The sequence below is a fragment of the Malus domestica genome, chromosome 09 (genome assembly GCF_042453785.1).
Source record: "Malus domestica chromosome 09, GDT2T_hap1".
In the NCBI taxonomy this organism is placed as follows: Eukaryota; Viridiplantae; Streptophyta; class Magnoliopsida; order Rosales; family Rosaceae; genus Malus; species Malus domestica.
Window position 1 is genome coordinate 5283193 of NC_091669.1, and position 26389 is coordinate 5309581.

At 36.6% G+C, this 26389-nt stretch overlaps 2 protein-coding genes and 1 long non-coding RNA gene across 4 annotated transcripts; all 3 read left to right on the forward strand.

Annotated features, from left to right (window-relative positions):
* The first annotated feature begins 4773 nt into the window (after positions 1–4773).
* Positions 4774–7799, forward strand: LOC103442480 (protein FLX-like 2). Of its 2 annotated transcripts, none has more exons than XM_008381268.4 (5): positions 4774–4978; positions 5194–5786; positions 5895–6040; positions 6149–6246; positions 7050–7799. In XM_008381268.4, exons 2-5 carry the CDS (start codon positions 5242–5244, stop codon positions 7536–7538), a joined length of 1278 nt encoding a protein of 425 aa, XP_008379490.2. In that variant the 5' UTR covers positions 4774–4978; positions 5194–5241; the 3' UTR covers positions 7539–7799. The 2 variants fall into 2 exon arrangements, with proteins under 2 accessions (XP_008379490.2, XP_008379491.2); XM_008381269.4 differs by having other exon boundaries at positions 4799–4978; positions 7053–7799.
* A 10094-nt stretch (positions 7800–17893) lies between these two features.
* LOC139187953 (uncharacterized) lies at positions 17894–18791 on the forward strand. Its single transcript, XR_011570993.1, has 2 exons — positions 17894–18026; positions 18606–18791. It is a non-coding gene; the product is annotated as an uncharacterized lncRNA (long non-coding RNA).
* Positions 18792–21107: 2316 nt separating this feature from the next.
* On the forward strand, positions 21108–25300 carry LOC103421548 (protein trichome birefringence-like 19). The gene is made up of 2 exons (XM_008359591.4): positions 21108–21867; positions 24296–25300. Exons 1-2 carry the CDS (start codon positions 21358–21360, stop codon positions 25118–25120), a joined length of 1335 nt encoding a protein of 444 aa, XP_008357813.2. The 5' UTR covers positions 21108–21357; the 3' UTR covers positions 25121–25300.
* The last annotated feature ends 1089 nt before the right edge of the window (positions 25301–26389 follow it).

A 26389-nucleotide genomic window follows, 5' to 3' on the forward strand; every position in this document is an offset into this window, starting at 1 on the left:
ATTTTAGTCCCCTATCCTTAACCAATCAGGACCCTCCCTTTTAGATTCTCCTTCCCTCTCAGCATGCCACGTGGTAAACCCTCAACTCTCCCTTCCACTTCTTCTCTCTTTCCCCTCCCTCGAGTCTCTCTCTTAGCTTAGTACCCTCTCCCTCTCACAGATCTCTCTCTTGCCCTGATCTCTACACTCACACGCACCCATCTACATACCCACATCGCCAGTGACGAACCACCATCACCAGCATTGACGTGTGGGCTCTCTCTCACTCTCCCTAGCCTATGTGAAGCTCGACAAAACAAAGAACTAGCTCCGGCGAACCCCGTGAGCTTCAAGCTAGATTCCGGCCGCCTCCGACCCTTTCACAGCGAACTGAAGGTAACCAACTTTTCCCTCTCACCTCTACCTTCAATTTCGTAAGTAGATTGCAGGTTAAGGTGACCAAACAACGGCGAACGAAGCTCGGGAAGCTCCGGCCTTCTTCCTCGACGAGAAACAGGTCGAGTGACCCAAGCCCGTTGAACCTAGGCCCTTTGGGCCAAGTAGAACTAGGGCCTCAAGCCCGTTAAGCCCAACCCACCTATTTTATTTATTTATTTATTTATATTTATTTGTTTTCTATTAAAAACCCAAAATGACCAAGGCCTTTGGGCCGAGAAACCTAGGGCCCTTAGCCCGCTAAACCCCAAAACCCCAAACCCTTTGTATTAGGCCTTCGGGCCGTGTGGAACGTGGGCTCTAAGCCCAAAACCCAAAACCCTTTTGCTTTGGGCAGGGCTTTCAAGCCCAGGCCCTTTGACCCAAAACCCTTGGACCCTAGGTCTTTGGGCCTTAGAACCCAAGCCCAAAGCTCAGGCCTAACTCGAATCCAACCCAAGCCTATACCCGGTTCACCGACCCAGACCCATTGACTTTGGTCAATGCTGACTGTTGACTTTGGTTAACATTGATCGTTGCCTTTGACCGTTGGCTTTTCGTTGACTTTTTCTGGTTTCGTTCGAGATCCCTTATTGGCTAATTTTGATGTCTTAGATCCGTTTTTGACGTCTGTTTTCCCAAATTCAATCGTTTGAATAGAATTTTATTAATTGGACCCTTTATGTGCTTAGGAGCAATTATTTGTGGCATTTTCGTCTTCGCTAGTTACGTAGCTCTTCGGCGGCAAAGTATCTGTGAGTGGACCCCCTTTCTAAAATGCATGTTTTAATAGTATAAATGCATACATGAAAATCATGATTTTAATGATTACATTTTATGAAATGTTTTATGAGATATTATGCTTATTGAGAATATTTTGAATTACCATATTTTATCGAACTTATGTTCTTTGTAGCATATATGATGGATGACTATATATTATTTATGAATATGTTTTCTTTACACTTCTTTGTAGTATATATGATTGATGACTATATGCTATGAAGATGATTTTTAGATATATGTACTTATATATGGAAAGATTATATTCAATGGTTTTGTGTGTATCTAGTGATCACATATTGACCTTCGGGCAGAGTGCTGTAGGAGCCTTTGGGCGATGATACTTATATTGACTTTCGGGTCTGTAGGAGCCTACGGGCGATTGATACTTGTGAATGAAGTGTTCTAAAGGAAGAGTTCTATATGCCTTTGGGTGATACGGATACCACTAGTTAGCACACTATATACGACATATGTTTTTATGAAGGTTTTTATGGCATGCTAGGGTTTTTGGAAAACCTATTACATATTATGCTATTAGTTTTCATAAAACTGTAGGGGTTAGTATGTTGATAACTGTTTCAATTATATATATATATATATATATCAACTTGGTCTACTCATGTTTGTTTTACGCCCCTCAGGACTTAGAATCGAGGCGTACAATTCGATGTCAAGGCATTTCCGCATCAGCACCTTCGAGTTCTCTCGGTGTAGGACCCATTCTTTTATCCATTCAATTTTATATTATTTCTTTTCTAGTGTATAGAATTAGTTGTATGTTCTGAACACGTTCCTTAATTGCATATTAATTATATTTAAATTTATAAGTCTTATTTATTTCTTGTCCTCATGCATTCTAATATGGCTTCGTCACCTACAGGTGTCGGCCAGCACGTGCCTACCTTGATGTTTGGGGGAATATCAAGGTCGGGCGTGTCATCAGACACCTGATGACCTCACCAAACCAAATATTTAGTTTCTCAAAAGTACCAACTTATGTCAGTTTGGTTTGGTTTCTTTGGCGGATCATGCTAGTTGGGCTGCTGAACAGCCCTTGTTGACTAGGGCATTAATTCAGATAAAAACCAATGCATCCACACCAGCATGTCAATCGCCATTTCATAGTGCAAAAACCAGAAAACTTAACCGGTGTCCAGCATGTTCACAAAAATGATAACAAACCAAACTATTTAGTGTCACAAAACAACGAACTTCGTGTCAGTTTGGCTTGGTTTCTTAAAGTGGATGGGATACTTATACAACGAAAAGGTAAACATTCAGAAGGGCAAAAGGGCGAAGGCAATATGAATTTGTAGTCGAGCTCAAACATGAACCTTGGCTGGCTGTTCACTAAGAGCAGCTCTAGCGTATACTGGTGCCCGAGGGATAGGCGAGTGAACAGGGCTAGAGAGCCCGAGCAATCAAGTCTAATGTGTGCTGGCAAGGGAGCCCGAGCAGGCCCGAGCGAGAGGCCGGTAGAGAGTTGCCAGTCCAAGAGCCTGGAGTGGGTTTGATGCAAGGCTGACGTCGCCCTGACGTCAGCCACGTTTTTTCTTCTGTTTTGCCTCGACGTCCGTTGGATCTCAACCTACAAACTTGCTGGAGTTTGATCCAAGGATGTGACCAAAAATTGGGCAAGGTTTTAGAGAAATTGCAGGGGGTTAAACATCTGGTTTCGAACTGGAAAAACACCACAAATCTTGTCCCAAGAAACATTAAGACATAATGAAACAAGATTTGCATAGAGAACCTCACTTTGGTTTGAGTTTCAGATCTTGGAGCTCTCGGCTTCAATGGTGGTTTACACCGTGATGGTCCGATGACGCATGCAACGGTATAGCAAGGATCCTTTAGTCCCAGAGATTAAGGTTTCATGGTTTTGGAGTTTGATTTGTTTAATTTTCGAAGAGGAAAGTGGGTGAGAGCTCTCGAAGCTCTAGAGAAAGAGAAAGTGTAAAGAGAGAGAAAGAGAGAGAAAGAGAGAGAGAGAGAGAGAGAGGAACTTCAGAGAAAAATGGAGAGAAGTGAGAAAGATTAGTGGAAAGAGAGGGAGTGACGTGAGGGAGTGGAGAGGTGCACTGGAAATTCCAAGCAATTGCAAAAAATATTTTTATTTTATTTACCTGTTGCCAGGGCTATTCAAGTGTAGGGGTGGAGATTCAAAATGTAATTATTGTTCATTAAGGGCAATTACTGTTCACTAGGTAGATTAAATAGTGGATAGCCCGGGGGGGGCCTTTCCCACGGTAGAACTGCTCTAAGAAGGCCTTCCAACCAGAATTCTTATACCTGGATCACACAGAAGGCAAATCTCAAATTATCATCCCTCGCAAAAATACCTCAAACTTTTCTCAATATATGTATCCGGATCTGATCAAACTAGACGAGAATTAAAACTTTAGAAGTCTTCCAGTATTGTTTTCAATAAAGTAGCAGACTTGATCAACGTTGCCAAGTATAATTTAAAATTAATCTAACTTATGAAGACGGAAATTCGATGTTTAAGTGCAAGGGGCGAGATAGCGTGCAGTTTGGTATTGTTTTTTCACCAAAGGCTGCTTAAACAATAAAAAAATGAGATGAAAGTTAAATATCATGCTTATTTTAAAGCAATAGCCTCCAGACAATAGTTTTTAAAAGTAGCATGTATGTTGCTTTTTAAGCCTGTTTTAATAAAAAGCAGAGTTGAGTCTTTAATGAATATTTTTAATTCCTATAATACGTTCATTATTATTATTATTATTATTATTATAAACAATATTATCTACCTATGGGAAGAGGGGTTGTCTTAGCCTCACAATGGGGTAGCAATAATATGGTTAAAATTCGGCTTTGGTATGAATCGAACCTACGAGCTCTCACCTACAAGTGAAAAGGAATATCACTAGACTGTAATACTAAGTAGCCATTATGGGCACATTTTATCCTTGGAGAAGAAAATGACCACCACCACCTATCATTACAAACCCTAACCTCTTACACCACAACCATAGCCACCATCGCCATTGTCGCCTCCCCTACCACCATTGTCACCTCTTTAGCCCAACCACCACACCTCTTTATTGGCACAACCACCGTTGTCGTTATCATCGCCTATAGTATCATGTCCACATCATTATACACAATTATATCACTTTTATATTAAATGTACCAAACGCTTTTACACCGCTTTTCATACTTACAACACTTTCAAAAATACAATTTATCAAACGCTCAACTACTTCATTTTGCAACTGATTATTCTTGAAGCACATCATAAACAATTTTTAGTAAAAACACAACAATCCCAAACTGACTCTTAGTCAATGGCCTACTCCACATTTGGCCGAGAACTAAAATTTTATATAGGGTGATGATATTCGCACACCTTTTTTTACCTCCCACCCATCTTTATTAATTTTTGTGCATTGCTCTTCTTCTATTCATTCGATCTGACTGCCAAAAAGAAGTAAAAATGGATACGTGAGTGACACACACTTTATATATAGTTGGAATCATTTGAAGCCCATTGGACTATGGTCTTACAATTTTGGGATGAATAATTGGGCCCTTCAACTTAGGGCAGGCTTTTTATTTTGTTTTATTTTAATTTTTTGTTGGTCAAGCATCCGGAAAAAAAATTGCAAAGGAGTTCTCATCTTCTTCTTTTCTTTCTTTTCTTTCTGTCATTGCTTTCGTAAAACCAAACATCCCTCTCTACTCTCTCACTAGGGCAGAGCACGAAAAGCACTTTAAATTTCGCCACAGAAGACCAAGTTTTCTGTCAACCATTGATCAAGTAAGTATCACTTTCCCACTGGTCTGCATTTCTTTCCCCAGATTTTCTCGGAAACCAAACACTTTTAGGTCTGATTCAGAAACTAAACTTTGGGCGTGACATTGAACTGATTCGAAATCAAAATCGAAAACGGAAAGAAACCCAATTTGCAACCCAAATTTATAAATTCAAAGCAATCTGTTTGTGATTCTCATTGTGTGGTTTTGATTGTGCAGAAAAAGTTGGTGTATTGTTAGGGAAGTTAGGGTGAATTGGGGAAAAAAATGGGAAGCAAAGGTCGAATCCCGCCTTCTCACATGCGTCGGCCGCTTCCTGGACCCGACCCGTTTGGCCCGGGCATACGGCCGCCCCATGGCGCCTATCCTCCGTTTGATATGTTGCCTCCTCCACAAGTTATGGAGCAGAAGCTGGCTGCACAGCATGTGGAGATGCAGAGGCTTGTGGTGGAGAATCAGAGGCTCGCCGCCACCCACGGAAGCCTGAGGCAGGAGCTGGCGGGTGCCCAACATGAGTTGCAGATATTACATGCCCAGATAGGAGCTATCAAGTCTGAGAGAGAACAGCAGATGAGGAGCCTTGTGGATAGTATAGCCAAGATGGAAGCTGACCTAAAGTCAGCCGAGCCTGTTAAGGCGGAGCTACAGAAGGCTCGAGCCGAGGCCCAGAGCTTGGTTGTTTCAAGGCAAGAACTGATTGCCAAAGTGCAACAACTCGGGCAGGATCTTCAGAGGGCTCATGCGGATGTACAGCAGATTCCAGCTTTAGTTGCACAGCTTGATGGACTGAGGCAGGAATATCAGCTCTGCAGGTTCGTGCTTATGTTCTATTTTTTTCATAACTTCAAACTATATTGCTTATTGTGTATTTTCAGTTATGAAAAACCGACCGTCATTTTCTGTTGGTTTGGATTGTGCAGGGATACATATGACTATGAAAAGAGATTATACAGCAACCACCTTGAATCACTTCAGTGCATGGAGAAGAACTATGTTACCATGGCTAGGGAGGTGGAAAAGCTCCGAGCAGAGTTACTGAATAATTCTAATGTTGATCGGAGAACTGGTAAATCTACTTCCTTTTGTATTCAAGGTCATTTGGATACCCTTGCTTATTGTTTACCTTGATCTTTAAATACATTGTGGATGGCTTATCTTTGGCAATGAAATGTAGGTGCCACATATTATGGAACCCCGGGAAATAATGAGAACGAGGCTATTGGGCAGGCTTTAGGACAAAATGGTTTTGAAGATAGCTATGGTGTTCAACAGGTATGCCATCTTCCACATCTTGACTTTTGTTAGCTTTTCATCTTATTCTTTTCCTTTTCTCCTTCAAATTCTAGATTATGGTACCGTGCCGGGTTGTCGAAGTCCCGGTTGTTTCAGCTGGGATTGGCTGATTGCAATAGTATAGTGTGCTTTGGTGACATCATTGTCTTATTTGTCCACACAATTTAACTCAAGACTATTTTCTTGAATACTTATAAAAATAGTTAATCATTGTCAATAACACTGAAGCCCTTCTAAAAATACTTCAAGGTCGGTTTTTCATTTTCTGAATCATTGGTGGATGCGAGAATTGTTACAGGGGTCATTGAAAATCTTTTATTTGTGCTTGCATTTTCCACTAAAGGTGTTCCTGGCCAGAGAGTAAATTAAAGTTAAATGTATCTGTAGATTACAGGAAAAGAATATGTTGGTAGGTGACAATCATACTGTGTTTTACCACTCCCTTACTATTGGAACACTAAGACAACTTCAAATTAGTCACAAAAACCAAATATAAAAATTCAGTTCTGTACATCCATTGCCTTAGCTATCTCAAAGCCAAACTGATAAATTTTGGTTTGGAATCTTCGGTTGCACATAACATGAGTAAAATTAGTAGATCATAAAAATGATCAAGAAGGTATGGCCTATAAGACGTTGAGTATTGCTGCTGATAAACTCTTAGAAGTTGTGCTGTCCTGCTAAAAATGTTTTGTTTTCAGTTGAAAAATAATTTCCTCACTGCCTCTAGAGCGATGATAGATAATGAAAACTTATGCACTGTTACACTGTATTCTGTATAGCAGGGACGTGCCACCTTCCCTCCTGCTACGGCTGCGGCTGTTGCCGGCGCTGGCGGTGCTGCCACCGCCAAGACCCCTCCATTAGTTGGAGCTCAATCTGGACCTCCTGGAAGGACTGTTTATGACGCACCGAGGGGGCCTGGTTATGATCCTTCGGGTGGACCTGCTCATGATGCACAGAGAGGACCTGCTTATGATCCACAAAGAGGACCTGCTTATGATCCACAGAGAGGACCTGCTTATGACGCACAGAGACCTGGATATGATATACAGAGATCGGGTTATGAAGTGCAAAGAGTGCCTGGTTATGATCCAACCCGGGGTGTCAACTATGATGCACAGTCTAGAGCTGCTGCTGGCGGTCCTCAAGGACATGTGCCCACAGGCAATGTGCCTTATGGTTCTGCAACACCACCTACTCGCGGGGGAACTGGATATGAGGCACCACCACCTCGAGGACCGGGAGGGGGAAACCCTGTTCGAAGATGAGCTCAAGTCGTCGAACCAAAAGATTATCGCAGAAATAGTGTAGTAGTTAGGATGTCCGAAATTTGTCAAAATTTCCTCTGAATCTCCAATCATCTGCTACCTTGAATAACATGTTTTTTTTGGGGCCATTCTGGTCTTCCGCTACTTTCTTCGATTTTTGTATATGGTTGGGAAAAATATTCTGTTACTACTTGTGATACAGGCAACCGGACACGGTTTGTAATTGATATTCAAATGAGAAGAAAATTGTTAGCAGTCCAAGTCCTTCCAGTTTCCACAATTAAATTGGACAGAGAAGAAGGAGAATCTTGTGAGTCATCCTAACCAAGCCAATCCTGTGACAACAAACGGGCCCTAGACTAGACGTTCTATATTAGCATATAGATGGATAACTAAATAGAAAATCTAAAAGCAATTTATTTATGGTTTTTTATCCAACATGGTCGGTGGAGATTAACATAATTTCTTACTTTTATTCCGACAATGAAAATTGGTGGAAGTGGTTCCTGAGTTTGTCTACTATAAATCATTTTGGTTCTTTCCTAAAAAATCTGTCAATATCTTCGTTAAATTGTCACATGAACGACCACGTAACCCCTTTTTAAGGGGTATTTTTGTCAAACCAACCTCTCCACTTAACAAAGATATTAATAGATTTTTCACAAATTGATCAAATTGATCTACGGTGAATAAATACAGAAACCACTTCTATCGATTTTTATTATCAGGAACCAAATTGAACACCAATCTTATAAACCCTTTTAGCTAAAAACCTTTATTATATATTCCCCCTCATTTCTTCCTCACATGCTCATAGCCCATCTTAAGGAAAATTAATGAAAATAACTTGAAAATTTTGAGTTTTAACGATAAGGACAAAATAAAGGGTAAAGTGAATAGTACTATGATTGACTTTTTAGTGTAAAAATATAGTTTTTCGTTAAAGTAAATAGTACTAGGAATTTTTCGTTAAAGTTCCCTATATATACATTTATATATGTTCCAACTACAGAAATTTGGAAACCAAAAACACAAAATTTGATCAAACATTTTCCGGAGTGTGACGTTTCTTTCCCTCAGTTCCTGTTTTATTTTATCACTTTTATGATCCATATTGATTTGTGGTCCAATGATTCATTCATTCACCAATCAGAAAAAGAAGAAGAAAAACAAAACTTTTCGGAACCTTTTTTCTGTGTAATATGTGGACAACGTTAGTGGGAAAATAACGTGGAGTTGCTTTTCAGAAAATAATAATGTTCGGCGCCATTGAAACGTACAATGCATGCATATGATGTCCACCATCAAATTAAATTCTTCTGCAAACAATTTGCCACGCCAAGACGAAACGACTTCACTTTCGGTCTCTTGTCTTCTATCCTTCGTCTCATTCTATAACCAATATCCATATGTTGTGTTCTTCTTAATCTTAATCACTTGTATTATTATTAGACTAGCAGGTTATATATGGAGAAAGAGACATGTGGTCAAATATCTTAGTGAATTTGGTATTGAGTTTTCATCCATGTGTCTCAGCAGGTTCAAAACTCCTCTTTGTAATAGTTTTGACCCCTTCCCTCTCCCCTTGATAATAACATATATGTAGAAAAGAGAATGAACAAATTATACCAAACTTTACCAAACACTAAAGCTTTTTATCATGTGGCTCCATGTTGGAGATGATGTAAATAATAACATGGGATTTCTTCCACATTGTGTTGTGTACTTATAATCATATAGTGGGTTGTAGAAGAAGATGCACAAAATGCATGAGGATTAAAAAAGGTCATACAAAATGCATGGAAAGAAATTGCTCAATTTTAACTACCTTTCATACATTATCCCACAATTGAAATTGATAGTGGATACATTAAAAACCATGCTAATTTTCACATGAATTCTTACTTTTATTTTTTATTTTTTTTCGTCTTTGTGCTTTTGGGGATTTAGTAAAATACCAGCAGACCTAAATCTAACCAAGTTGGCTAGTGTATTCTTGCTTCATCCATTATGCACTTTTTCAAAATGTTAATTCACGTTCAATGATTGTTACTAAATCCATGAAATGAGAAAGGAAAGAAAAACTAAATTGGCAATTTACCCACTAGAAATATAATTGGTCTACTAACATGATTTTACTATCTATAATCACTAAAGAAAACTCACAAGGTTCATCAAAGAGTGGAATATGGATGCATAATGCTTTAGTTGCTTGTGTACATAAAAAGGAAAAGAAAAAATGGTGGGATATTAATACTCTCTAAAGGTTGTAATCTTGGAAGAATTCGCACCTCGTATTCTTGATATGCATGGCAATGTTCTAGATATGGTTGTGAGAGACTGTTTGTGTCTCTGTATGCGTGTGTGTGTGTGTGTGTGTGTGTGTGTGTGAGAGAGAGAGAGAGAGAGAGAGAGAGAGGACAAATTATCCAAAACAAGTAGAGAAGACCCCCAATGATCCTCTTTTATTCTATTACATGAGGAGGGTAAATTACTCAAAACAAGAGAGAATTAAAGTATATTACCTTTGGTTTTTCTATTACATACAATTAATACATACAATCAAAAAGCAAAAGTTTTGGACTTGGAAGAATCTGAGACCTTCAAAGTCTTTTCAATGAGCTTTCTGGCCTTCTTGCTCCTTATTTCAACTCTCATGCTCTCACTCTTTTCAATCTTGTCGTAAGGTTTCTTACTCACCTTTAAAGACCTCAACTTGGATTTCAAGTTCACCACCAACCTATCCAGTCCCAACATCATCACGTCTCCACTGAAGCTGCAGATTTCAAACCCAATTCAAGCTAGAACCCAGCAAAAGGAATCGAAATCCGAGACGGAGAAAGTAACATAACCTGTCTTGTGGCAAAGGAAAATCTTGAAAGGCTGAGACTTGAGAGTGAAAATTTAAAGAAAAGTTTGAGGCCTTGGATAGAGTTAGAGAGACATAGCTACCAAAGAGAGGAGTTGATGAAGAAGAGAGTCTCTGGAAGTAACAAGGTGAGAGAGATAATACGAATGAATTAAACGTACGGTTGGAAGTCACACAATGTAAGCGTTTATAGAGAACTTGGTAGGCTTACCCCGCAATACTTATGAGCCTTATACGCTTATAACTCCCCCTTCTGACTTCTGTCTAATTACAAGTGGTTTCGTCATGTCAGTCCACCCTTTTGAGGGGAAGGCTCACAAAAGCATTTCAGCTTCATATTGACCACTTTTTGGATAACATCTTAGTAGGTATGGAAAAAATTATTATGCGGTACTTAAATACATATCACGTAGTATAATCTGTTTATATATACAACTGGTTGTATACAACTATATATTTCTTATGGGTAAATTACATAGTAGCCCATCAGGTTTGAGGTCTATTACAACCCCATACAACAACTTTAAAACATTTCACTTTAATACCTCAAGTACTATTTTATTTCAATATCATACATCCGTTAGATTTTCCATCAATTAATCTGTTAAATACTGACGTGGCTGCCACATTTGTGCCATGTGGCTGCCAACTGTGTGCCACGTGGCAATTTTTTTTTTATTTCTAAAAATATTATAATAATTTACCCTAAAAAAAAAAAAAAAAAACTCAAACCCATAACCCATCTTCCCCCCGACCCACTCCCTCCCCCGCAACCCCCCTTCATTCTCCTCCGTCTTCACTTCTCCGTTTCTCCCTTAATTCCCAACCACGCAACTCCTCTGGCTTTCCTGGCGTTGCTCCAACCTATCTTCCCCCACCCATCTTCTCCCTCCGAGCCTCCCAACTTTGACCTTACCATCGTCGGCGGCGACAGCAGCAACTAGCTTGCCCGAGTGGTCTCCATCAGCGATTGGGAACATCGGAGTTCTCAATCTTAAAAACCCATATCAGAGTTCTCTCCATTTTCCATCTTAAATTCCTTTTTTTTTTTAAGTTGAACCATTTCAAACCCCCAAGCCCTTGAATCGAAGAGCCCGTCGAGGAGGAGGAAATGGAAACCCAAATCTCTGCAGCAACGCTCACCCTTATTATCGCTGGAAACCGAAACCGTGAAGCTCCTAATTCAAGAGACCCTGAATGCGACGCAGCCGCATTGAAATCTAAAGATTTTGACGGCGAGGTCAGATTTCGGAGGCTTCGAACAAGGTGATGTGGAGGGAGAGGGAGGTGAGGTAGTCGGAGAGGTCGGAGGAGTGTGAGCGTGAGGAGGAAGGCGCCAACAGAGTTGCATTGTGTGGGTTTTGGATCTGGAGATTTTGGGGGGGTTTGGGGTTCGAGAGAGATAGTGAGGAGAGTGGAGGAGGATCGGGGGAATGGGTTGCTAGGTTTTAGATATATTTTTTTTAAGGGTAAATTATTATAATATTTTTTAAAATTAAAAAATTATTTTTTTTACCACGTGACACAAATGTGGCAGCCACGTCAACATTTAACGGATTAATGGATGAAAAATCTAACGGATGTATTATATTGAAATAAAATAGTACTTGAGGTATGAAAGTGAAATGTTTTAAAGTTGTTGTATGGGGTTGTAATAGACCTCAAAACCTGAGGGGCTACGGTGTAATTTACCCATTTCTTATTGCTATACAATTGATGATACATAAATTCTTTTCCACTTTTCAGGTGGTATTTAAATATGTTGACTTGGTTTTTATATTTATTTTTGTCAAACGATAGATTATGATAGATTATATGTTAAATTAATCATCGACGGAGTTCAAACCAACACTGTCATGCAAGGACTCAACACCTTTCCATCGCTGTGGTAAATGGCCATTTGCGTTGACTTGGTTTTTATTGTTTATCTCATTTTTGGGACGTTTAAGTAATTTAAGTGGATTCTTTTAATTTTGAGGTTGCATTTAGTATGCGGGAAATAAAGCATGGGATGGGAAATCACTTTCATTCCCATGTTTACTGAATCAGGCTGGGGAAAAATTGTAATAAATGCCGGAAAATGAGGTGGGAAAATGAAACCCATTATAAAGGATCTGCATTTCCACCTTCTTTTCCCATCATTTATTGCAAATTTTTAAAATTGAATAAACGTGATATAAGTTAAATTTTGTGAGTCATTATTTGGTTTAGTTCACTTTGGTGGTTCATTCACTGATTATCCACAACAGTTTTTTTATTATCTTTTATTAAATTGTGATAAATGTCATCCCTTATTTATAGGTTTATTTTTCTCAATTTTTGGATTAAATATAACTTCGATGGTGCATGGGATGAACTCGAAGGCTTCGTCAAAATATCCAGACTCATTTTGCCCCTTTGAATAGAGGATATGTCAAAATCCGTAGTTCCCCACCATTTACATTACAGTCTCAACCAGAACATTGCTTCCTTCACCCATCATAACCCCGGTAAGATGGCTATTTACCTCGCTTCGGAGGGAGAGCTCTCATTCGACATAGACTAATAAGGCCTCTTAAAAAGGGGCCACAGGGGGGTGGGGGTTGGTGCTGTGATCCGTGATGACCAAGCTGTGTTTGTGGTAGCTATGGTTGCACGTATGCGGGGTGTGGAATCTGCACAAATGGCAGCAACCATGGCAGAGCGAGCTGCTGGCCTTTTTGCGCAGGAGGTGTCATGCTCAGGGCCGGCCAGGCACAGTACGGGCAGGACGATCGTCCGGAAGCCAAAATAATTAGGGGCACCAAAATTATTAGGGCTGTATATTTGTATATATTTTATAAGAGTATAAATTTACAAAATTTGGTTCAATGACAAAGAAGTTTAACTAGAACTGGTGGCTTTATTGTTTGAAATTAATGAGAAGGTCTTGGTTCAAAACACCATATGTGCTTATTTATTTTTCAATTTTTACAAATATTTTTTATAAGAGTATAAATATATACAATTTGGCTAAATGATCAAGAAGTTTAATTAGAATCAATGATTTTTGTTGTTTAAAATTAACGAGAGGTCACAAGTTCGAAATGCTAAGTGCATGTTTATTCCTTTCAATTTTTGCGAATTTTTGTTTGGTTGTTAATTTATTTTTAATAAATAGCTAGTAGCTATGTGAGTTGTTATTTTTAAACATTTGTTCCAATTCAAGTCTAATCTTCCACAAAGAGTAATACTTTGACAAATTTTTAGACTTAATTTGCAAAACATATAACGTGTAACCAAAAAGTTTAATGTAGTACCAATTTATTACTTATACATATCAATTAAGGACTAAAAAATATCATTAATTTTTTAGTCCCATATTGACAAGGTTAGTAAATAAGAAAAAACACCTCACTATTTATACAAAAACACTTTAAAAGTTCAGATGGAAAACAAAACTCATATCTATCTACTTGTAAACCCAAAGTTTTTTTGTTTCCTTCTCACAATACAAAATAAATTAGTTTTTCCTTATTTCTAAATTATTAAGTTTGAAGTGCGTTTCTAAGTATAATTTTATCTATGTCTTACATATGAAAACAAATAATTTTCTAATATAAAGTGATGGCACATTTTTTGGTGTCACCCCAGGCCTCAAAAATCTCTAGACCGGCCCTGGTCATGCTCGGCCATGGAGGTACAAGGAGATGGAATGGTGATAGTTAATACCCTCAAGGGGAAGAGGATCCTCTCTGAATCCACTTTATGGGGATCCTAGGGATCCCCACATCCTAACTGTTCATCGTGTGGCCATTTTTCGTTAGATACTATTTATGTTTAAATTTAAATAAAAAATCAAATGATTTCTAACCGCACGATACAAAATAAATGATTAAGATATGAGAATCCCTATGATCCTTACAAAATAGATCCATGGGATCCAATTCCCCCTCAAGGTAACTGATGCAGCTTTGAAGTCTTTCTCACAACAGAAGGTCACATTTGAGATCCAATATGCCTTCTTTCGGTAATCTCGTCCCGAACCAAAAATAATATACATTAATTTATAATCAAATTATATTATTAAATATACAATTCTAATTATTATAGATTGCTGGATTTGGTTGAGATTTAATCTTAACCGTTCATTTATAATTAAAACTCTCTTCAGTCACTTGTCTTCACTCTGTCTCTTTCTCCACCTTTCTTCGCTCTTCTCTGCCCAAACCCAAATCTCTCTCTCAACTAATCACCATCCAAACCCTGGCCTGAATTGCAAATCTACCACCCACACTAGTCACACACTTTGATTCTCTCTCGAAAGTCCAAATTGGACTAAGTCTCTCGGTCTCGGTTTCACCGTCGCAAATCCTCGCCTAGAATTCGTTCAACGAGACGCCGCATTCATGGAGAGGTGTCGTTAGGGCGCCGCCGCCAACAATTTCTAGGGTTTGATTTCTAGGACTCGAATTATTTTTTTCTGCGGTTGATTTTTAGGGTTTGTGAAAATTGGGATTTCTGAAATTTTGATTATTTCTGGAATTGGATTTGGTTTGGATTTGTCAATTTGAATAACTTAAATTTCTGGGTATGCAAGTCAATTAATCTTATCCGAGGAGGAAGGAAGCAATATATATATATGAAATTCTTTTCGATGAAGGGAGGGGAGCACCCTTGCATCGTAGTTGATCTATTTCCCGAACCGAACGGACCGAAATCCTAAAAAACTTTTGGGAATTTCAAAATTTGGGTGGGTTTTGAATTTTGAAATCTCGTCCCGAAAGGGATTGGTTCGGGATTCGAGCTTTGGACTTCAATTCAGGATCCTGACGCCAACCAGCCCTAATAGACCATCTCAACTCTTGGACTAAAAGCTAAATTTTTTAGCCCGAAAAATTTAGCTTTTAGTCTAGAAACATCTTTTCTGCTCTAACCCTTCTGTCTTAAAATTTTAGCCCGGAATTATTAAAGAATAAATTTAGGCTAATTTTTTTCTTAAATCAATTTTTTTTTAAATAAATATGTAGATTATTGTAAATTAATTTTATGAACATTTTAATCTAAAAAAATTTAAATTCCGATAAACATTTGGGATTTAGCCCGGAGGAAAACTGGGGGGTATTTGGCCCAGAAATAATATTTAGCATTTTGCCTAAAATTTTAACATGGGTTGGAGAGTGTTTGGAGGGGATAATTTAGCTTTTATCCCAAGTTTGTAGATGGTCTTAGATAGTCAAATGTTTTAAGTTTGAAAACCACAAGATGTAATATTTGATATATTTTTTAGGATAATATTTAACATTAATTTTGTTGGAGCACGCTCTTTTTCTTTTTGATTGGGATGAAATCCTCGGCAAGAATTTTATCGAGGCTCATTATTAGCACTCCATCCTATTTGTTTGTACATATTATTCCATCTTTAATGAATATTGTACTCTTTCTGAAGAAAAAAAAATATTATTTCACCTTTTTCTTGCTCCTAATTCGTATCTCAATTTTTTTTCTACCCTCCATCACAAGTTAAATGTGTTAACTAATTTAGTTGTAGGTACTATATATATCATCATATATAGATAAAATTTCTTTGAACTATTTTCATGGATAATAAGTAGATTATTTTTTGTTTATTTTTGTATATACTTCTATCATATGTTAAATGTTTTGTTTATCAACCTATCATATATGTTTTTTTTTTTTCTAAAAAGGGAGACAATTTGTGGCAAGTTACGATTATCCACTCATTCTGGGGCCGGGAACACTTACATAGGCATTTACATTTTTCTAAATTATTTTATATGAAAGTGGTTACCCTTTCATATTTAAATATCCAAATAAAAAATTTGAGTAAAAATACATAAATCAAGAAATTTAATTATAAGGTTGAAAATAGGGAAAGTAGAGTAAATCCAATAACACAAAATTTTTAACATGGATTAAAGTACCCATAAAAATAGAGGTCCCGAGTTCGATGCTCTTAGCTGGTAAGTCTTCTTGACTGTGGCTACGGACATGGTGAAGTTCTCCATTGCCTCTTGAGCCCAAAAGGAGTGAAAAATCGAGTTTGCCACCAGTTCCCCTCCTTTTTACAAAAAAAATAAATAAAATACCCATAAAAGTAGTAACCTGCCTCTAGACTTTGTATCTACTTTTCTATCTTTACCAAACATGGTTAAAATAAAATATATTTCGGAATTCCTGAGAAAAGTCACGATAAATTATTTCCCAAAAAATCATTTTCGCATATCAAACACACGGTGTTTGCATGAACAACTAGATTATCTGTAATACCGAAGGGTCATTTCTCTTTTCTTTCTTTCTTTTTTTGTAAGAAACACCTATATAAATTTTATATTTTGAATTTTATTTGTTATTGTGTCCTTTTCAGTCTTCATATTAGATAGAAGCTAGGCAATGTGAATTCTGACTTTCCTGTTAAAGTTAGTTTTTTACATATGAGTTATATACATGATTTCGGAGGTGGCATAAATCATAGAAGTTTCCCATCTTCCTTGAAAACAAATAGGATTTACTTGTATTTTACCAAACCATCATCTAATAATTTCATATGATATCAAAACATCTGAGTTTTTTTCTTGTACAACTATGATTTAGCTTTATCAATTACCAATAATTGGTGCCAAGATAAGGCCATAAAAGCAGTCATAAATTTAAAGTCTTAATCCTTTTTCGAACAGAATCTAATCCCAATCTATTGCTATTGTGCTCTATATATTTTGAGGGGCCCTTCTTTTTCTTTATCGTTTCAGTGGGGGCAAACATGATGAAATTAATTACCGTTTTAAAAAAGGAAAAAGAATTATGAAATAAGTTACTCTACGTACACATCAAATTTCTTCTCCAAACTTTGTTTTTTGAGATGAAACGAATATAAAAATTTCAAAAAGGACATCTTAGATTAAATTTAAGGGATTCTCAAACAAAAAGAACCCCAAAACAAAAAACAAGGCTAACTTGGCCAATCTGATAGCCACATATCAAAGCTAATATGTATGTGTGACAATTGACAAATAATGTGTTTATTTTTTCACCAATTATCAAATTATGTGAATATTTATTTCAAGTTTGGGCTCACTTTGGGTTTCGTTAATTTGTAACAAGTAACGCTTTCACAAGTCTACTAACACATTATTTGATAAATAAACTTGACACAAAAATTGTGCCTTTAGCATTACTGTTATGTAAATAGAGAAGACATTTTTGTTGGCCAAACAACACCGATTAAAGGGAGTGGTTAGGTCTGTCCTTAAAGAATGAGATAGTGTCTAAATATATATTGTCTCTAAGCCAAATGGGATTGTATGATAGTGACAAAAGTGTGAGGTTGGTAAATTCCTTAACTTCAATATTCAAATTAAGCTAATTACTATTGTTTTATTAGTGATGGAAAATGATGATGTATATATATACCTAGCTAGAGGTTGACATGCAGTGCAAAGGGAACCTCAAGTTATCAGATAGCCATGCAACCACGTACTGCAAGAGATATTAGCCATGCATATCTAACTATCGTTCTCATAAAAAATGACCAAACTAAGCCACTTTTTCCTACGGTTACCTTTTGGGATTTACATTGCCTTGAAAACACCAGATTATCTTGAAGTTGAAGTGGAATGGTTGCATTGCATCTGTCAAAAAAGGTACGAGTTCTTTGCCTCCACGGAAATTTAATGTCAATCATTAAATGGTAGATGTCATCATATAGGTCATAAGCTAGTAAAAGTGGACGCAACTTTAAGAGAGATGCGAAAGAGACTCTCAAAATGGAATTTTTTATGGATTCTCTGTCATTTTACAGTTTAACGTTATTTTTCGTGCCAATATTATAAGACGTTGTGTGAAAAACATGAGGTGACAGAGAGTCCATGAAAAATCTTACTTTTGAGAAAATCTGCTTAACATTTCTCTAGTTTCAATTATCTTATGTTTCTTATGCATCTCAATCATCAATCCACTCCACAAATTGCAAGTTGTGTGAATCCTCATAAAATCTCAAACACCAAAATTCAGAATTACACGACCAGAACCTTTTACGTGTATTTTATGTCGCTCGGATTTCATATTCTATATGACACTTTTGTTTCATTCCAATATTCATATTCGATTTTGGGGATAAACAAAGTTATAAATATCCCAGTAGTTGTTCGCTTGATTGAAGTTAGGGTTTGTTATACCGGTTTTGACTTTTGATCACATATCAATGGTTATGCAATATGTAGGATCCAATCCATGTATATATAGAAAGCTTTTGATTAGTACGTGATAATGTGTTGGAAGATGGTTTTAGAAGAGGAAGGCCCAGTCATTTTCATACTGCTACCTAGCTTAATGTTATTGCAAGAATAATGTTAAGGTCTGTCCTTCACATACAGTTGATGAATTGTTAAAGTGTCATTAATTAATTATGAACATCATGTGCATCAACAGTTAGAAGCCGCTGATACACTTGTACACACATTCATGATCAATAAGTTGTGTAGCTACAAAATATACAACTCGAAGAGCAATCGATACAAAACCATTTAGAAATCCATTGTTAGCATAGTAGCAAACCTTGGAGCTGACCTCCTGAAACAAATTAGTCTGGTAAACCAGGGTATTATAGTGGGCTGAAAACACCTTAGCTAAATGTTGGCTTAGGCTGGCTTAGGCCCCAATCCAGCTTAGGAAACATTGTAAGACCAATAAGTTGTTTCAAAATGGTATTTTTAACTAAACAACAATTTGAAGTCACCTTAATTATTTTTTTTAGTACATCGATATTTTTACTCTAGAAAGAGGGGAAGTTCGGCTAAGCCACATAATGGGCACTCAATGAAAGCATTTTGTGTTTTTTTTGCCACTCAGTACTACGGTCTGGTGGTATTCCTCTTTGCTTAGAAATGAAAAGTTTTAGATTCAAATCTTGTGGATGGTGAAGTCACCTTAATTAACCTACCACTTGTATATTAACTAAACAATAATTTGAAGTGAAATAGCTAAACATCCAAATCATGTTCAGTCAACATTGATGATGGCCTGGCAGATACATGTAACAACCATAATAAATATAAAGAAAGAAAAGAAGGAACAAATTAGAAGGATAATAATGTAGGAATTATATATGATGATTAACATAAAGAAAAATTGACTTAAATAATTTAGAGGCATGTATAATTCAAATGATGAATAATCCAAGTTAATGAAGTACTGGTGGAGCCACCGAGACACAGTCTTGCAGAAGATTTCATGGTGGTTATGATTATAACCCAACCTAATTTTTCAGCTTAACCACCACTATACATACATACATACATACATACATACATATATATATATATATATATATATCATAAATTAATTAGTATATAACACCATGTTAATACAAGGTTAATTAGCGTCAGATCAAGTGTATATATATTCACGATGGTAATGTAATACCAACTGATTTAATGTATACATAGAAACGAAGTATACGTGTCTGTTTTGTATTTTATCCATGATTGTCTAATTAGGCAATCTAATCATGTACATCAATGATACAATCGATCATATCATATCATTATCTCTATTATTTGGCTGAATGAACTGATGCATAAATATCGTTTTTTATTAAACAGCAAAGGCTTTCGTTAGTTAAACCTTTTTTTTTTTTTGGTTGTAAAAAGCTTGATTAAGATGGTGATCCGTTGAGTAGAAATAAAAGTTTTAAGTCATATAATTTCTTTTTAATGAGGCTTAGACCAAATATGTGTGACTTTCGAGCATGCCATGGGGACAGTATGATCATGTCCCTGGGCAGGCGGCCAATAGTTTGATGCCAAGTAATTTCCCATGCACAATTAGAGAACTTTTCAAATGATGCTAAAAACCAACCACATCATCTCTGGTCACTTGGGTTTAACATTCCGGTCACAGTGGCAAAGATGTGAATTTAGCATACATACTACATATATAGTACACACATGCATCATATTATAACTTCTTGAACCACTGGATCTTGGATTTGTGATCACATGAGCTGCAATCAACATTAATAAAATAATTTTGATGATCAAATAATGCTATTTCTAGTCTTGCAATGTAGACTAATTTGTACTTTAGCATCGACACGATATTAAAACATGACACTGAAATAATAGCCATCCATCTCAAAGATTTGAATAATTTGGAATAATATATATGGGTAGAATTTGGGAACACACTCTTTTAACACAAATTTCAACATTCATTTTGTAGGGTCTACTTCGTAATATATTTCAACAATTTGAACCGTTTATATTTTAGTACGTCATTTATAGATCATCGTTGCAAAACCATTACGACAAATCTAAAACCATTAAAACATTCATTTATAGCAAAGAAAAATGGATGAATACAGTTCTATAAAGAAACATTAAAATTATTATATAGTCATATGGTTTCGGATTTGAGTGATTTTTGGTGGACATGGTCTTTGAAATAAAACATAAAAGATTATTCGTTGAATGCATTACGAAGTGAATTCCACAAGAACGTGTGTAAAAATATGTGTAAAAAATATGTGTTCTCAATCCTAATCCTTATATATATGTATATATAAATATATATACACTTTTTCCACTAAATTACAACTACATCCTTGGCAGGTTCTCAAATATGAAGTTGTAGCCTTAGGGTTTTTTTTTTTTTTTTTTTTTTTTCAAACTTTCGTTTTAAATTACATGTATTTGTATATCTCGATGATTCTCTTGAAACGTGCTAGGGTCATATACTCCAGATGAAAGAGGCTAGTAGATAGAAGAGATCTATCTGGTTAAGGGTAGCATCATGCACATTGTAACACAGCCACAACGTACGATATAATATAAATAATTCGATAATAATCGCTAACCACCCTCCCTCGTTGTGATCTTTGAAACTTTCCACACCTATATGTTTCAGTACTCTCTCATCATTTCCCACTGCCTTTAGAGAACTCTCTCTCTCTCTCTCTCTCTCTCTCTCTCTCCAATGAAGCACCAAGCCATTGATGAGCTTCTCTTTGGGAAAATACGCCCACAAAAGCCACCAAAAAAATTTGTACTGCTAGTCTGTGCCCTACTTCTTCTTACAATCATCCCACTCTATTACCCTTCAATATGCCGCTCTTTATTTGTGTCAAAAACTATTTATTCCAACCCACTAGTCCCCTCTCCATCATCATCTGCTCAGGAGGAGGATTTGCCTTCTATAACGAGCAACTTAAAGTGTGACATATTTACTGGAGAATGGGTTCCAAATCCAGAGGCTCCCTACTACACAAACAAAACATGTTGGGCAATCCATGAGCACCAAAACTGCATGAAGTATGGAAGACCAGACACTGAATTCATGAAGTGGAAGTGGAAGCCAGATGATTGTGAGCTACCCGTTTTCAACCCGGCTCAGTTCCTGGAATTGCTTAGAGGGAAGTCCATGGCATTTGTTGGAGACTCTGTGGGTAGAAACCAAATGCAGTCCATGATATGCCTCCTTTCAAGGGTACGTATGCCTAGCCCTTTATTCTATATATTCCTCCCTTACCATCTAATATTTGTTTGTTATTTATTGTTTAATGTCACCATGATATGGTCTTTTGGTTTTCTTAGTAAATCAACATAGATATACTTAATTACTAGTTCATACACAATTAATTATTATGTTATTCGTTGTCTCTATTTGATTTATTCAATCTAATGACAACAAATAAAAGGTGTGTAAGAATATAAAAAGTGCGTGTGGTTATTGTTTTCCTACTAACAAAAGTCTTGCATGTTATGGTGAGATATTTTGTTCGACCAAATTAATTTGCAAATTATGTGATGTGTCATTAATATAAAATAAGTACGTTAATCAGTACTTAAGTAGTAATTCAATCATCAACAACCACGTTATATGGTTTACAAAATTTGATCTCAATAGTTAATTTCTCTAGCATTATCCTTGAATAAATTTTTTTTTCCTTATTTACTAATTTAATAAATAAAAAGTTGAACTACTACTGCACTACAAAGACAAATCCTGTTTATTATGTAATGATTGTGCAAATTTAATATATCTCTATATACCATGAAGAATCTGTATTTTTGCTAAAAGCATACACATATGTCACAGACTCACAGCCAAGATTTTTCTGATAAAGGTTTTTGTGGTCCCTTCAATGAACATGCATGGTAATTAATTATGGAAAGGGAACCTCTCTGGTTCCTTCCTCTTAATCTATCAAATCAGAGAATTCGTGTCATTGAAATTTGATCCAACGACTACAAACAGAGACCCACTTTAAAAGTTATAATAACTTCAGCCGTTAGATCAAATTTCAACGACACAAATTCCCTGATTTAATGTATTAGGAGGAAGGGATCCAGAGATGATCCCTTTCCATTAATTATCGAATTTGAAACTTGGAAACTAAAAGGAAAACGAGAGATTTTTCAATATGTCCAAAATACATATAATAACATCACATGTTATTATATAATTAGAGATTTTTTTTAAATGTCTTTCTAATTGTATAATAACATGTAGTGTTTCGCTTCATATTATTCCCACACTAAAAAATTTCTCATGAAAAAGGAGAAGGTGAGAGAAAGTATATAATTAGGATTGGATCTTGAAATATATATAATTTCCCATAGCAACTGGCGCTGTCACTTCTAGATTAGTTAAATAATTTTGTCCTAATATGCACGAGACTTAGATCTTCAAGGTTAGTTGACCTAAGCCTTTTATGTTATTGAAGGATAAAGGGGATTAGGTAAAAATAATAGGAGCCTTGTTATTGTTTATCACAATATCTTGTCTAGTAGCTAGGCAAATGCATGATAGGAATCTTTTCCATCCCTTGTGCGAATGAGTATGTCTTGTAATATTTCACATGGATTCTTAAAAAAATAAAATAAAATAAAAAATAAATTATTTGACACATCCAATGAAGCATCGAAACATGGAGGCTTTATATATTTTCCTTCCTAAGAATAAAAATATAAAAGCATGCATACACCGATCCGACTGGTCATGCATAAATCATCACTTAAATTGTCTAGTAAGCTATAGCACCAAAAAATCTATGCGTAGTTGTAATTTAGGTCAGTTAAGCAATATAGCGTGTTCGTCGTTTTGCACTTGTGTTCGATTTCTTCTTTTAAATTAGAATAACTAAGTTATCTTTTTGTTAAAAAGGTCTTAAACGTAAATGCTCCACTTCTCAAATTCATAGTTAATAACAAAGAGCATGTAGTTTAAACGGTGTAGAACATATATTCATGTACACAAGACCTTGTGTGGTTCGATTCTCTCCCTCTAACATCGCTTCTATAAAATAAAGTAAAAATCTCAGTTCGAAACAAGAATAAAAAAACAAAAATGCTTTTGGGCATCCAAGATAATGTCTAATTGTCTGTGGAGCCCCATGACGTATATTCGATCAACCGAATAACCCACAGACATACTTCTTGAGACAACTGTCATCTAACTGATCTAGCTTCCCATGTGTTAGTCTATTACTGTGTCTGTTATTATATGGATTATTATTTAGTTATCCGAAACCTTGTGCATGTTGATGACCTATTATATCTATATCTTTCACATGGCTCTCGACTTCCCAATACATAACACAAATGATTAACCCTCACCGTCTACAGAATAAAGCTTTTGGTCTCAAATATAATTAACATTAATTACATTGGACGCAAACAGGTGAGAGAGGAGAGAGTTTAAGTTCGAATCTCGTAAATAGGAAGTTTGATATCAATTTATTCTCAACCCTAATGTAATTAATTACTGTCGTATCAAAGAAAGAAGTACTTATCGTGTGATGTTTTATAATCACTCACACTAAAGCACTTCCAATTTTTGCTAAACACTACAGAAGTTAATTTTTGCTAAACACATATCTGTACAAATAAATGTTGGTTGGTGTTTAAAATAGGTGGAATATCCAATAGATGTTTCAACTACCGAAGATCAGAGATTCATCCGCTGGAAGTACACATCCTACAACTTCACTATGGCCACATTTTGGACACCACATTTGGTCAAAACCAAAGAAGCAACATACACAGACGGTCCGACCAAGACCGGCCTTTTCGAGCTCTACCTCGACGAATTTGACGAGGCATGGACAACCCAGATTAATGAATTCGACTACATCATACTTTCTGCGGGGCATTGGTTCTTCCGGCCGATGGTGTACTACGAAAATCGAAAGATTACTGGGTGCAACTATTGCCTCCTAGACAATGTACCTGACCTAGGCAAGCACTATGGCTATAGAAAGGCTTTTAGGACAGCTTTTAAGGCCATCAACAGCTTAGAAAATTATAAGGGTATAACATATGTTAGGACTTTTGCGCCGTCACATTTCGAAAATGGAATATGGAATGAAGGAGGAAATTGTTTGCGAACGAAGCCGTATAAGAGTAATGAGACACGGTTGGAGGGTTTAAATTTGGAGCTTTATATGCTCCAAATTGAGGAGTATAGGAAAGCTGAAAAGGAAGGCAGAAAGAACGGGTTGAAATACAGGCTATTGGACACAACACAAGCAACGTTATTAAGGCCAGATGGTCATCCTAGTAGATACGGGCACTGGCCAAATGAAAATGTGACTTTGTATAACGACTGTGTGCACTGGTGCTTGCCGGGACCGATTGATACATGGAGCGATTTCTTGCTGGAGATGTTGAAGATGGAGGGTATGAGATCAGCTGAGGAGAAAAAGCGCCTGATTTCAAGAGACAGAAGATCGAATTGATGGATGCAATTAACCGAAGTTGGTACGTATTTGATCAATGGATTATTCATTTGTTACAGAGTATTTTGGTGTTAAAAATTTGTTCAAGATGTTATTGGTGGCTACAGAATGTAACTCTATATTAAGTATTACTAAACCACCTGCGCCTTTCGTATATAAAATGATGTCGTAAACCTGAAATTGCATCAGATAAATTTGACTGTATAGGAAGAACCCTTTTCAGCCATTAAAAACTCCCTGTATAACTCCTTTGCAGACAAATCACCACAAGTAGAAATAATCATCTTATGCAAAGCCTGAGCGCACTTCAGCATGTACTTTGCTACTTCAATGTCGACTTCGTATCTCTTTAATACCCTTATAAACATAGTCTTGAGGCATGACATATCGATAGGAACATTCTATGCTGGAATCCATAGCTCCAAGTCTTCTTTATGCCCCGAGTCTTCTTCCACCATTTTGGTAGCATGAAAAATAGTGTCTTGAGATCATTTAAAAATTCGAATGATATAAAATCGTTAAGAGGCAGTTCGTGCGGTTAAATGTAGCACAAGTAGAATTGCATCTTTCTTTACATTGTAGCTTTAGATACTGCAGTAAAACTGTTCTCCTGAGTAGCTTGGTAGCAACCGCTGTGACATCTGTTAATTCACTTTCATCAATACGACTGCAAGAAACAAAAATGAGACAACTGAGTGCTATGTCGAAAGATTAGACTGCTAAAGGGGTCAATATACAATGTATGAATTTTGTACTTTGGGGTAGCATAGTGCCAATTTTTAAAGGACAAATGAGATGGGAATTGAAATGCTCTTCCTCGCTACAAAGGGAATGGATCACATATGTTTTGTAAAACCCCACCCCCAATTATAAACGTAATTTTGAGTTTTTATTTAAAAATTGTTTTTTTAAGGCCTTAATAGGTGTGGGAGTATTTTTGCTCACCACCATTTAGTGTAGTGTATGTTCACCATCTTATTTATCACCGTTAGATGATTTTGAATTTCAAGATTCGTGTAGTAGATATGCACAAATCTCGAAATTCATACTCATCTAATGGTGATAAATAAGGTGATGAGCATACATCACACCAAATGGTGGTGAGCAAAAATGCACTCAATAGGTGTGCCCAGGGGGCCCACCTTGTTTTTGTGTCCCTAGTTTTTCCCTGGTTTTTCTGATTTCTAACACACACACACACATTGTTCCCTCTCTCCTCTCCCTCACCTCTCCCGTAACTTTCTCTCTTTCTCCCTCTCATCTCTCCCG